At 46.7% G+C, this 13507-nt stretch overlaps 1 protein-coding gene across 7 annotated transcripts in view; it reads left to right on the forward strand.

The window, feature by feature from the left end:
• Positions 1-13507, forward strand: part of Ebf2 (EBF transcription factor 2) — a 180739-nt gene that overhangs the window by 142929 nt on the left and 24303 nt on the right. For 4 of the 7 annotated variants that reach the window (XM_042697810.1, XM_042697812.1, XM_042697816.1 and 1 more), the window contains 3 exons: positions 876-993; positions 2491-2621; positions 3645-3771. In XM_042697810.1, the coding sequence (XP_042553744.1) occupies positions 876-993; positions 2491-2621; positions 3645-3771 (376 nt within the window). Of the gene's footprint in view, positions 1-875; positions 1002-2462; positions 2622-3644; positions 3772-13507 lie in introns of all 7 variants that reach the window. The other 3 variants (XM_042697809.1, XM_042697811.1, XM_042697815.1) reach the window with 1 other exon arrangement.

Below are 13507 nucleotides of genomic sequence, written 5' to 3' on the forward strand. Positions count from 1 at the left end.
GTTCCTGGCCGGTCAGATGGGGCAGGGGTGAGGCCCACAGGCTATAAACGATTCTAATTTGGAAGGTATTGAGTGCGTCTTTCGCTATCTCATGCAGGCCTGAGAGCTAGGTCGTTTTATTTATGTTGTACAGATAAGCAGAACTGAGATTGAAAAACATTCAGTCATTTGTCATAGATTCATTGTGGGAAGTTGCGGCTTGGGATTTGGATGGGTTCTGAATCCAAATTCTTGTCCTTGTACAACGCCACACCCTTGCCTCCCTTCCTTTCCTCCAGTGAGAGACCAGGTCCTCCTCTTCCCCACAGTGAATCCTGGGAACTTCCGCTTCTCGCCAACAGTCAGAGCATCTTTGCTTACTGCTCCTGAGTGGGAAGGGAGGCTATGGACAACCATCCACTGGCATTCTGATGCCTAGCATGGTTTGGGCCACTTCTGAAGTATGGGAACCATTTCCCAGGGTGGAGAAGTGGTCTTCCAGCTGACCATTCCATCCATCCTGAATTCCACACTGCACACACTCAGTGTGACTAAAGTTCAAAGCCCTGCCGGGAATAACAGCCCAAACCTTTGAGAGAGAGCAAGGTTTCTGGACCTCACAGGCACAAGGCCAATTTTCCAATCCCACGACACAGAGATTAAACACAAATACAGGACAACACATGGGCTGTGGACTGCCTCTCATTCTCCGGCCCCTCCTCCCCTGCTATAAAGCTTTTCCATACTTACAGGAGGGGGTAAAAGTCTGTTGAGCTATTAAGAACATAACTCATTCCCAAGTTCTGTCCTGTCTCCTCTTTGTCATACAAAGGTCTGGTGAGAGGGAATTCTGGGACGTTTGGGACTTGGTACTTCCCATTGTCCTTTCCATGCAGGTGGTGTTGTCGACCACGGTGAATGTGGATGGACACGTGCTGGCTGTCTCGGACAACATGTTCGTCCACAACAACTCCAAGCACGGGCGGAGAGCGAGGAGGCTCGACCCGTCTGAAGGTAGGAGCGTAGCAGATCAATGGAAGCTTTCTGTAAGTTTCCTTGTTTGAATTTCACATTGCTGTCTCAGCATCACCTGGAGGAGGTACCCCCAGAGCGTGTGGGTTTCTGTAAACACTGAGGCCTGGACCATCACAAACCCCGCTCAGCCCCCAGCCAGCGCTCCATTTCCTGTGCCTCTGACTCCCATCCAGCGCTGTGTTTTTCTTTTTGCATTTCAGTCAAGTGCAGGCCTATGACATCTTAGTTAAACAGGGACATTACCGTGCCAGACATGTATGAATGAGTGTCAGATGTGTCCTTAAACAGATTGTGGGCAAAACAAAACAATGTGCAGAATGAAACTGACACTAATTGATTTTTGTTTGCTTGGACAAGAAGAAATCACGGGCAGCTCTGGGTAGTTTTCCAAGTGCATTAAAGTAATTAGAAATACCAGTAACTGTTAAACTTCAAGTTGTCCAAAAAAATTAACATGTATCGATGAACATTACTGACAAACCTAAGAGAATTCGCCTTCATTCGCTCCCCTTCCTCCTCCACTCACCCATGTAAGAAAGCCTTATAATACAGAATGAATGGCCAAGTTAGGCTACTATTTTTAGTGTGATGTTTTCCTATATCCTGCCTACCAGCCTATACCCCAACTCAGCCCTTAAAACGTATCTTGTATCACTTTAAATAGGAATTAATGAACTGAAAGAAAATGATTGAATCAGTAAAGAATTTGGAGTGGTGTTAATTCTCCCACAGTGGGTACTGAAAGGAGAGAAGCAAACCCCAGGGTTGAGAGCTAGGAGCCCCTCGAGTTCCTTTTGACTGATTGAATGTGATTGACTGGCTGTTCAAAGGGGGCTCGTGTTTTTGGAGTCCTGCCAAAGTTCTCCTCCACCTTTGACCTTGTCAACTTTGGAAATGGAGTGATGGATTGACTTTAGTTATGGCCTGAAAACCATATTGGGTTCCTATTGGGATGTAAAGTCAGGAGGCCTGGAAGGCAGGCAGGAAGGGAGGAAAACCATTCCTATAAAGCTACAAGAATAATTAGAAATTGCCTCTTGATAAAACTGGAAGAAAAGACAAAGCCCCAAACAAAAAGAACTTCAGCAATGATAGCTTTTGCTCTCTCCCTTTCTTCCTAGCATGTTAATGGGCCTTGTAAGTCTTCTGGCGTCACGGGGCAGAGGAGGTGGGGAGAGCAAAAGGATTTACACTTTTCTAGTGTGATCCACTTATAAAAATATGGGCAAAAACAACAGAGCTTTAAAAACACCCTTTGCACAATTAGCTAAGTGTTTCGCTTTTTCGTACATAATGGTCAACTCATTAGGCTTAATGACCTGGTATAAAAAATCAACATCCAATTAGGGAAGGATGGCAAGTCAACACCACTCAACTTGAACTTCTTCAGATGACCAAAAGCTAAGCTCATTCCTCAAAATCTAAACTTCAGGCACCTAAGGACAGAGATGACTTTCCTTTTTCCTGCCCTCCTAGCTACCCCCTGCATCAAAGCTATCAGCCCGAGTGAGGGCTGGACCACGGGCGGTGCTATGGTCATCATCATTGGTGACAACTTCTTCGATGGTCTCCAAGTGGTGTTTGGCACCATGCTCGTGTGGAGCGAGGTAGGTGAAAGGCTACTTAATTCCCAAAGCAGCAGCATGAGCAGCCTAGTACTGGGCACCTACTATGAGCAGAGCAAAAAGGAAAGCAAGATATGAAGGTCATGAGTCCGGCAGGGACAGATTCCTTAAAAACATACGTGCCTACCAGGCGTGGTGGCTCACACTTGTAATCCTAGCTGCCTGGGAGAGGTAGGGATCAGGAGAATCATGGTTCAAGGCTAGCCTGGGGAAAGTGGGTGAGAAACCCTCATAGCGATTAATAAGGAGCAGAGACATACACATAGATGGGAGGATCACAACCCAGGCTGGCCCAGGCCTAAACATGAGACCAAGACTCAAAAATAACCAAGCAACAAGGTCTGAAGGTGTGGTTTAGGTGTGGCTGAGTGCCTGCCAAGAAAGCCCATGGCCTTGAGTTCAAACCCCGGTACCAATTAAAAAAGACAGATGTACACTGGAACATTATGTACATTCTTTTTTTAAAAAAGCAAGGAAGAAAAGAACAAAAAGGCCTAGATATTGGATTATAGGAGAATGGTAAAAAAAAAAAAAAAAAAAAAAAAAAAAAACCACACTCCACAATAGAATGTGATGCCACCATTGAAAATTTTGATTCAGAAAGATTCTGATGAGAGGAGAGTGTGTATACTATGTGTGTACTAGAATGCAAAGAAGTTCACAAATCAGGACAGCTCCTGCCCAGGGGAAAGCTCATTCTGTGACACACAGCCCTGGAATGTACTGGAAGAGGATCAAATGACATTGACTATCTCTGAGTTGTGCAACATTACTTCCCTCTAGATATTTGTGTCATTCTTTCAGCTTTCTACATCAGCTATGTTGTACTCTTCTGATGATGATAATAATAACAACAACAACAACAAGAAGCATTACAGGAAGATAGGTCTTAGTGCTGCGTTGGGCTTGGAAATTGCTGCATGAATGCATGCATGCAGCCGGAAGTGGCGTCCTTGCTGGTGGTTGCTCTAACAGTATTCCGCTCCCCTCTGTGTCCCTCCTCAGCTGATAACCCCCCATGCCATCCGTGTGCAGACCCCTCCCCGGCACATCCCTGGCGTTGTGGAAGTGACATTATCTTACAAATCCAAACAGTTCTGCAAAGGAGCACCGGGAAGATTCATTTACACAGGTGAGTGACAGGTTATTCTCCAGCCTTTGCTCTCCTTTCCTTCCCAGCCTCTTTATGCTCCAGCCAACTTTTCTACACCTTTCTGTTGCTGTGGGATATGTGTGGCAAAGGCTAGACACTGGATGAGGAAGTGTAGACTGGATTCTAGATGTGTGTGGATAAGCAGCTCCTGCATGCTGGAGAAGATGCCCCTGACAGCTCACTTGCCAAACACCCCCTTACAAATTTGACTTGGGCTTCACTGCAAGCAGTCAGATAACAGCTCTTGACGTTGTGGGTGGTAAGTTTTTCTTGACAAATGATTCGAGAACACTTCTCAACTGTGTGGCAGAGTGATGTTTTTGGAAACATCTTGAAAGTAAAAGTCACATAGCAGTGCAATTGCTCCTGAATTTCTGCTTTGCATGATTGTTAAGTTTTGAATTTATTAGATGCCTCTTCTTTCTAGGTAGGAGGTACCAATGATGTCTAAGCCATAGTTCTTCCTTGTTTGGAAGCTCATTAACTTTTGGAGAAGTTAGTAAGATGGAGACTTTGTAAATGTAAGGCAGAGCGTATCCAGTGGAGAGACTAAGCGTTTTAAGCAGAGTCAGAGGTAGCTGGAGTTGTGGGATGGAGTTGATGGAAACTGAAGGCCGCATTTGAGGGAGGGGGAGGGCTTCGATGGGCAACGAGGATGAGAACTGTTCTGTGGAACACCACGGGCACTGGCCGCAGGGAGAGGAGGACGTGCACAGGCCAGATGGTGGGTGCCTGGTGTCACCGTTGGGGCCAGGTGCAGTGCAGGGCTTCGCCCAGGTCTCATTGTGTGTGAGGTGGGAAGAGGAGGGCATGACCTACACAACAGCCCAAGAGGGGAGTCAGATTCATAGAGGCCGTTGTGAATGGCGGCTCTTGAGGGGAAGGGGACGTGGGGAGAATGGACGGTCATTCAGTGACCCAGATCACAAGTGCTCACCGCAGTGTAGGCATTACACTACTGCTTTGCACACGCAGAAATGGTCGGGAGGCCAGTGTTCTGTCACATGCATTTCGTTCTAATTGTGTTTACCGAGGAAGGGAGGGCTTGAGAAGGGGCGTTCACATTTGATTTGGCAAGAAATCTGAGGACCGCTGGGGCTCCTTGCCTAGGCCAGCGGGCCACAGCGTTGCGTTTGGAGAAGGAGTGTGGTTGACAGGAAGGCGGGTGGCACTGGAGGTAGAGTACTGGACCTTGAAAAAGGAAATAAGGGATGTACACAAGAGAACCCCAGATACCAGGAACTATATTGGGCAGATTCCAAATGCAGTATGTGATAAATTATGTCATCCTTCTTTTGTGTTTCCAGCTAGGTAACAAACTGGAAGGGTGGAAGGATCATGTTTAGGTGTGCTCATTTAAAACTTTGCCTTGGAATTTGTCCTCCTGAGATAAGCACATCTCAAGTATTATTTTTTTTTTAATTTAATTTAATTTTATTTGTGAACATACTGTACAGGGGAGTTACAGTTACATGGGCAGGATAATGTGTACATTTCTTACCAAGCATTGCAGCCTCCTCCTTTGTTTACCCTTCACATCCCTTCCCAGCCTCCCCCCTCCCCCCTAATCCCAATCCTTCTCCTTCCTCCTCAAGTATTATTATTAGTAGTATTAGTATTATTACTATTGATAGACATTCCAAGGTGGCCACAGGGTCACGGTTCTAAGCCCCCAGAGGCCCAGTTCAGTCCTCATTCAAGGTGGTCTTTCTTCTGTGACCTCCACGGGGCTGTCTCCCAGCCAGGGAAGGGAGCCAGGCCAAGTCCTCATCTTAGTATAAGGCTCATGCACTAGGGGGCGACACCGATGACAAAGCACTTCAGGCAGCGAGGCATGAGGTCAGGAGAGCAAGGGGGCCTGGGCAGGGGGCAGGGAGGCCTTTCTGAAGGAGGGGACCTTGAGCAATGGGATGGGTCGCAGGAAGGGACAAGCCACAGTGGTCTGCCCTCCCTCGCCGGTCCATGTACATGGCTTCCCTTCCCCTGTCCCCGTCCCAGGGCGCCGCTCGCTGGTGTGGGGGCAGTACGGCACGGTTCATGACTGTGTGAACAGTGATGTCCTGGCCCAGGCAGGCCAAGAAGTAGAAAGAAGCCCTGGTGGCACAGGAAGCATGAGGCCAGTGAAGCATGCTGGGAGGTAGGGCAGGAAGGTGGCTGTGGCGACAGGTTCTGAGGGGAAGGCTTTGAGGGTGTTGAGCCTGGAAGAATGAAGATAGGAGGTAAAGCTACAGGGCTGGACATGAGCATGGAGGTGGAGGAGGGGGGTGGGGGGAAGGAGGAGGAGCTACAGGATGGAAGAGGACTACCGTGGTGTGCGTGACTCAGGATGACAGGGGAGGCTGAGGAGGACTGGCGGGGGGAGAGGAAGCCGGGAGTTTGGGTGATCCCTGAGCTAGGTGAGTGGCTTTCTCTCCTGGACACCTCGCACATCTGCAGTACTGCTCGTGTCTTCAAGGTGCCGATCACCGTCGCAGGACTGGGGGAGATAGGCAGGTATAGTCACAAGTATGTTGGAACCCATCTTCAACTCTCTGTGCAGTTAGGAATGACCCAAGTTTTCAGAGGGACTGTAGTCATTTGGAACTGGGTGAGGGTGGTGTGTGTGTGTGTGTGTGTGTGTGTGTGTGTGTGTGTGTGTGTGTGTGTGTGTGTGTGTGTGTGTGTGTGTGTGTGTGTGTGTGTGTGTGTGTGTGTGTGTGTGTGTGTGTGTGTCCACTGAGAGCAGAGATTCTCATCTTCTCATCCATAGCTATACTACAAACTACGAACAACATCTAGGCTGGACTTCAGGCAGATAGCTGTGAAATGGCTGAGTCTCTGAATCCGTATTCCTGAACACACATGTGCTCGAAATTATGCACAAAGAACAGAACCAATAAAATCAGTGTTGTTCAGCATTCTACAGTCAGGGAAGAAGAGACAGCTGCTTTTGAAGTGTTATAATTATGTTAAGTCTCCTAAGAGGTGTAAAAGCAAAAAGGGTGATGGGGATACTGAGTAGGGAGTGACTAAGTAGGAGAAATCAAGGAAGGCTTCTTAGAGGAGGTTACAGCATAATGACATTTGAATATTCCGTACCGCATTCTCATGACACATGCATATTCTGAGCATGCATCTTATACTCAGTGTTGTGCCCTATGCAGGGAAGCTGCAGACACATCAGGCAGGGATGTACTGAGCATGCGCATTGCGCTCAGTGCCGTGTGCTTCACAGGGAAGCTGCAGACACATCAGGCAGGGGTGCACTGAGCATGCGCGTTGCGCTCAGCATCATGTGCTTCGCTGGGAAGCTGCAGACACATCAGGCCAAGGTGCGGCCGGCGCGACCCGATGTTGGTATTGGACAATGTACGGGTGAACTGCTCACCCCAGGGGTCAGAGTGCTGGACTTGCTTCCTGAAAGCCCTTCCCTGTGTTGTGGGCTTCCCAGTGCCCACAGGACAAGTAAGGAAGCATGGAAGTTTAAAAGAAAAGAGTGGATTTCAGCATCGATGTCCGTGCAAATGCTGTAAGACCAGGCCCCACTCTCACAAGCCGGCAGCGCCAGCCGAGCACACGTCTGCAAGCCCTGGCTACACGATCAGGTGGAGGGAGCCATCCCTTACTATTTGGCAAGCATAGGTTATGAGTATCATCTTTATTACTACCATTCATCTTTTATTGCTAGACACTGACTTGAATAAGGGGTGGCAGACATGATGGGGGCTGAAAAGGAGTTGCTCCAGATAATGGGGTATTCTTTTTTCTTGTTTTCTTGCTATGCAGACCAAACTGGTCCTCAAAGTCACTGTTCACCTGCCTCAGCCTCTCAAATGGTGAGATAAAACTGAATCTTCTTAAAGTGGATAATGGGAGGACCCTTAGAACAGTCTACAGAGGGGAAACAGCACATGCAAAGGCCCTGAGCTGGAACAATAAATGCTTTCACTTGATAATCACTCTGAATAAGGCAAGAAAGGATGGACTGGTTGGTCCAAGCTGCAAGTTCAGACCAGGTTGTCCAGACTCCGCCTAGGATCTTTTTCTCAGTTCCTCTTGAAGTGCCGTGCATTGGTGTTGTCACAATCAGATTGGTCTCTTAAATAGAGCGGTTCTGGCTGCAGTGCAGAGAATAGCTTAGAAGGCTGTGCAGATGCAGCCAGGTCAGATGGAGGCCGGGGTAGTGGCTCAGCAAAGAAATGCTGGCAGTGTGGACTGGGGTGCTGGTGGAGGGGACAGGCAGAAGCGGATGAATTTAGGAGGCTGTACAGATGGGCCTTGATGATTAATTGGACGGGGTGAGGGTTGGGAAGAGAGGGAGAGGGATGACACTCGGGTTACAGGCTGGAGAAATTGTGTGGGTATAGTTTAGAGAGTGAACTTTTTTTTTAAAGGTATGAAGTGTTGAGGAAGTTCAAAGGAAGGACAAAATGCTTCCAGCCGGTGGAGAGGGAAGAAGATTTAATATTGAAAAGATGCCGATTAATGAATCCATTTAACACGATGCCAATCAAAATACCAAAGAAAATGTTTGTGGGGAGAACGTGACAAAGTTCACCTGGGAAGGTGCTAAAAATCTAACTCCTGATTTTGAAAAGTGAGAGGGCCTTGCCCTTCTAGGCTGGAAAACCTGAGTTTCTGTAATTAAAAGAATATGAGGGCTTTACAGGGACACAGAGAAATGCGACACAGCAGAAAAGAAAATCTGAAACTAAACACTGGGGTAAACACTGGGGGTCCAGCCCAAGGCCAGGAGCTTTCTTAAGTCAGAGTGGAAAAAGTAGGGTGTTTGACAATGGTCTGGCCGGCCAGTTCAGAAGTTGTTGGAAGAGAAAAGGTCATTTCTGATTTTATATCCTACACTGAATTTTGTTCAAACGGAATATTATGCATTAAAAAAGGCAAACACTTCAAAAGATCTACACATAATTCTTAACTGAGCCTTAGGAGAGAACAGTGACGAAAGACGGAGTTACGTAAGTGGAAAGCTTCTGCATGCCGAAAGGCTACCCTGAGTCAGAAGGAAAAGAACAAACTAGACAGGCGTTGGTGGCTCACACCTGTAATTCTGCTTATGTAGGAGGCTGAGACCTGAGGATCATGGTCCAAAACCAGTTTGGGCAATTAACCACTGAAGAGCCAGGAGTAGAAATGTGTTCAAGTGATTGGGCACTAGCCTTGAGGGGAGAACAAATTAGCTAAGCAAGTGCACACGGCTCTGAGTTCAAGCACAAGCTCCAGCATACACACACACACACACACACACACACACACACACACACACACACGCACACACACACACACACACACACACACACCGGTGTGTTCTATGCCCAACAATTCTACTTTGAAGAATGCTTGAATTTGCCCATGGCTGTTTCACTGGAGTAGTATTTATGGTGGTGGCACTATGTCCTAGTGTCCAATAGAGGGGTCATTAAATAAGTAATGAAGCATCTTTATGTTTTTTAAACATTAAAAATAACTGCCTATGATGAAAATTTCTGTGAAACACATGTGTAAGGGGGTGGGGAAGGTGGCTCAGTGGTAGAATGCTTGCCTTGCATGCATGAGGTCCTGGGTTCGATTCCTCAGCAAATAAGCAGAAAAAGCCAGAAGTGGTGCAATGGCTCAAGTGGTAGAGCGCTAGCCTTGAACCAAAGAGCTGAGGGTCAGCATTCAGGCCTAGAGTTCAGGCCCCACGACCACCACCACCACCAACAAAAATTTAAAAAAAGTTGTGTAAGTTTTTAAAATGCTTATAACTAGGTGGTGAAGCATGCCTGTAATCCGAGCACATAGGGAGTCTAAGGCAGGAGGATGCAGGCTGGGCTGCATAGCAAGTTCTTAGCCAGACCAGCAATGTATTAAAAGATAATCTCAAAGTGTGTGTGTGTGTGCATGTGCGTGTGAGTATGTATGTGTTCATGTACATACATAATTTTGTGTGTGGATATATATACAGAAACAATGCAAAGTATTATCAGTGATACAAATATGACCTTATAACTATGATCTTATATACATGTAAGTATATGTGATCATCTGTCTATATATCTAGTGAATAATAATACAAAAAATATAAGTAAAGCATAGCAATCTCTATACCAAACTGTGATTATTTCTTGGTGTTGGTAATTTTTTATGTTGCGTGCTTGTTTGTATCTCCTATTGCTCAAGTGAAATTAAATATGTTTAGTTAAAAATTAGAAGCATAAAATACAATATGAAAATGAGTAACGCATATTTAAGATACTGAAAACAACACTCACAAGTAAACTTGGTTCTTGGGGTAGAAAGCTCTCAGCAGGCCGGTAGGCAGGGCTGGTTCACCAGAAGGCTACCCCTGCGACCTGGAAGGCGTTATGTGTGTGAGGGGATTGCAGGGATTCCAGGATAGTTATTTCACAAGGAAACCCAATAGTCAAGCTCCATCTATGTGTGAGCTGTGTGCAGATGGCTGAGAACTAAGGGGTGGCTGAGAACCAGGGCTGATGAGCACAGTGCTTCAACTGCTGTTCCCACCAGTATTTGCAGAAGCAGACTACATACATACTTGAGGGTGGGTTTAAAGTTTTAGTGTAAGATACAACTTGTAAGAATAAAACAATAGCCAAGAGCAAGTGGCTCATGTCTACAGTCCTAGCTACTCAGGAGGCTGAGATCTAAGAATCATGGCTCAATGCCATCCCTGAGTAGAAAAGTCTATGAAACTCTTATCTCCCATTAACTACCAAAAAGATAGAAGTCGAGCTATGACTCAAATGACAAGAGCTTTAGCCTTGAGCAGAAAAGCCAAGCTAGAGCATGAGGCCCTGAGTTCAAGCCCCAGTATCAGCACAGATAGACAGACAGGCAGACAGACAGACAGGCAGGCAGGCAGGCAGGCAGGCAGGCAGACAGACAGACGACAGACACACAGGGATGATGGTAATTCGGCAAGTCTCATCTGTCGTGTGTTGAGCAGGCAGGGCCAGATTCTCACAGGAAGCATCCAACACAGCCATCATCAGCTCTGCCCATCCTGACAGTTTTATTAGTATCTCAGCCTTCTAGGTGAGAATCCCGTTGCATAACAAATGAAGTCACCGAGTGAGGTGACTGTTCATTCCGAAGTTCTGTCTGCACCCCTGGCTTATGGCCAGTGCTGTCCAGCCTATTAGAAGAAGCGCCCCCCAGGCCAGCATTTGGCCCCAACTGCATTTTTCCTTGGCAAATGCTGATGGCCTGGTGTCTGGCTGTTACCCAGGAAGTGTCCAGGACTTAGCTGCAGCCAGTGAGCATGCTGGGGGTCTCAGAAGATGCCTTCCCCCTACCCAGCAAATGGGGGAAATGTCTGAATATCTCAAAGTGATGTGTTAGAGCCTGCGGGTGTTTGAACTCCTTAGAGGGAATACCAGACAGACATCGTTGTTCCTCCTGAGTGAATTTGGCTCTGGAGGGCTGCTGGTGGGTAGCAGAGAGACAGCGATTGGGGCTCAGAGGCTGGGATGGTCATCCACATATTTGGGGGAACTCATGCAAGTATTCTTCGCCTCGTTTTATAATCTAAAAAATGGAGCTATAGTTGCAGGGGAGATGGAGTGATCCTCGCACACAAAGGCAAAGATGCATGTCGATGTAACTCAGAAGCGAAGGCTGCGGTGGGAAGGCTGTGCACGGGACTGCAGCCCAGCTGGGGTAGTGCCAGCGGTCCCTGTGTCATCAGCGGTGGCCTCGTTACGTGTCGTCCTTTCAGTAAAAATATAGATGCGTCTTGAAGGCCTGAAGATCCAGGTTAGAAATCAGGAGACAGAGTAGGCCAAGGCAGCCTGAAGACATGGGCTTTCCAGGTTGTAGGGAAGCAGGGTGGGAGGAGGAAGGGGCAGCAGATGGGGGTCAAAGGTGAATGAACACCAGAATGAAAAGAGACTGACAGCCCCACCTGGCCCAGGTGTACACAGATGCTTCAACAAGATGCGCAGCTGAATTTAGAAGTCGACTGTGACAGCCTGGCTAATTGAGACGCACGGAGAAACAACGCGAAGTCTTAAACGTTTATAAGCGACATGCTTAGCTCTTAGCTTTAGGAAAAAGAAAGTCAAAGAGTGTTTAAGTAGCCTGCTCGTTATTTGGGAGACAGTACTCATCAACAGCAAGAGCCGGCATTTAGAAGGAAACATGGCCGAGCTGGATTTTTCCACAAAGCCCCAAATCACGTAGCAGGCAGTCTCCGCCCCAGCTTCACATGAGGCTGGAGGCCTTCTTTCTCTCTCTCTCTCTCCTCTCTCTCCATAAAGCTGCCCGAAACAGATGTGCAAACTAGATCTCAAATGTTAATTGCTCATCTACTTTGCATTTCTTATTTTCTCTTCCTAGCCTTATCTCCCCCCTCCCAGAAAAAAAAATCCCCATAGAAGAAATGAATCTGAGTTTTAGTTTAAAAAAAGACCCAATGCAGACATCAAAAGCAGGCCCGAGGCCTGTTGTTCCCTGTTCAAACTGGAAACAGGTTGGATCAACAGCTCTCCTGGTAGCCCGTACTTTTGGGGAAGTTGCCTGCCCCCCACCTCTTATGAAATGCAGAGACCTCTTTGCGCTGAGTGTGAGGAATGAGGCACCCCCATTGGCTCCTGAGAGGGAAGCTGTTGCTCCACCAGAGACCTGTCAGCTCCTTAATGCACTGGAGCTCCAGGCTAGAATATTCTAAATGAACACTACAGAGCAGGCGCGGATTCATAACGACTCCGTGGTGGCATTTAGATTTACCCTTGAAATTTATCTTTAATTTTTACAGTTGTCTCCTTAACTGTGTATATTACTCCCTTCTTCAAACAATCTGTCTTGCGGCTGCAGTTTTTCTTGAAACCAAAGCGTAATTAAATATTAAATTAATATTTCATTTAAAATTAAATATCAAAGGCTTCCGTCTAATCTTTTGCTTGTGAACTGCTGATTCTCTCCTGGTGTTCTTGCTCTGTGTCCACAAAGGTGAGCGCTGATCCTGTGTTGTCCTGATTTCCTTCCTTCTTTCCTTCTTTCTTTCCTTCCTTCCTTCCTTCCTTCCTTCCTTCCTTCCTTCCTTCCTTCCTTCCTTCCTTCCTTCTTTCCTTCCTTCCTCTCTTTCTTTCTTTCTTTCTTTCTTTCTTTCTTTCTTTCTTTCTTTCTTTCTTTCTTTCTTTCTTTCTTTCTCTTTCCTTCTTTCCTTCTTTCTTTCTTTCTTTCTTTTTCCCTCCTTCCTTCCTTCCTTCCTTCCTTCTTTCCTTCCTTCCTCCCTCTATTTTAAAATTTATTTTCCTCCCCCTCCTCCCCATCCTGCTCTTCCTCCTCCTCCTCCTCTTCTTCTTCTTCTTCTTCTTTCTTCTTCTTCTTCTGGTACTAGGGCCTGAGCACTATTCCTTAACTTTTTTGCTCAAGGCTGGTACTTTACCATTTGGGCCACAGCTTCATTGTTGGCTTTATGCTCATTAATTGGACTTAAAGAGTCTCATAGACTTTTTTGTCCAGGCTTTGAACCACGATCCTCATATCTCAGCCTTCTAGATAGCTAACTTTATAGGCATAAGCTACCAGCTTATGCTTTGGTGTAACCAATGGAAACAAATGGATATGGGCAGAGAGTTCAATGTCACCAATGTGAAAATTAGTTCAACAATCTATGATTTTATCCCCACCCATAGTCTTAGAATTGTAAGATACAAAAGGTCTTGGGGACCATGCACACCAACCAGTTTCCTTTGAGGAGACATTAGCCAAA

This window comes from Dipodomys spectabilis, unplaced genomic scaffold (assembly GCF_019054845.1).
Source record: "Dipodomys spectabilis isolate Male_0828 unplaced genomic scaffold, ASM1905484v1 ptg000229l, whole genome shotgun sequence".
NCBI classification, from domain to species: domain Eukaryota; kingdom Metazoa; phylum Chordata; class Mammalia; order Rodentia; family Heteromyidae; genus Dipodomys; species Dipodomys spectabilis.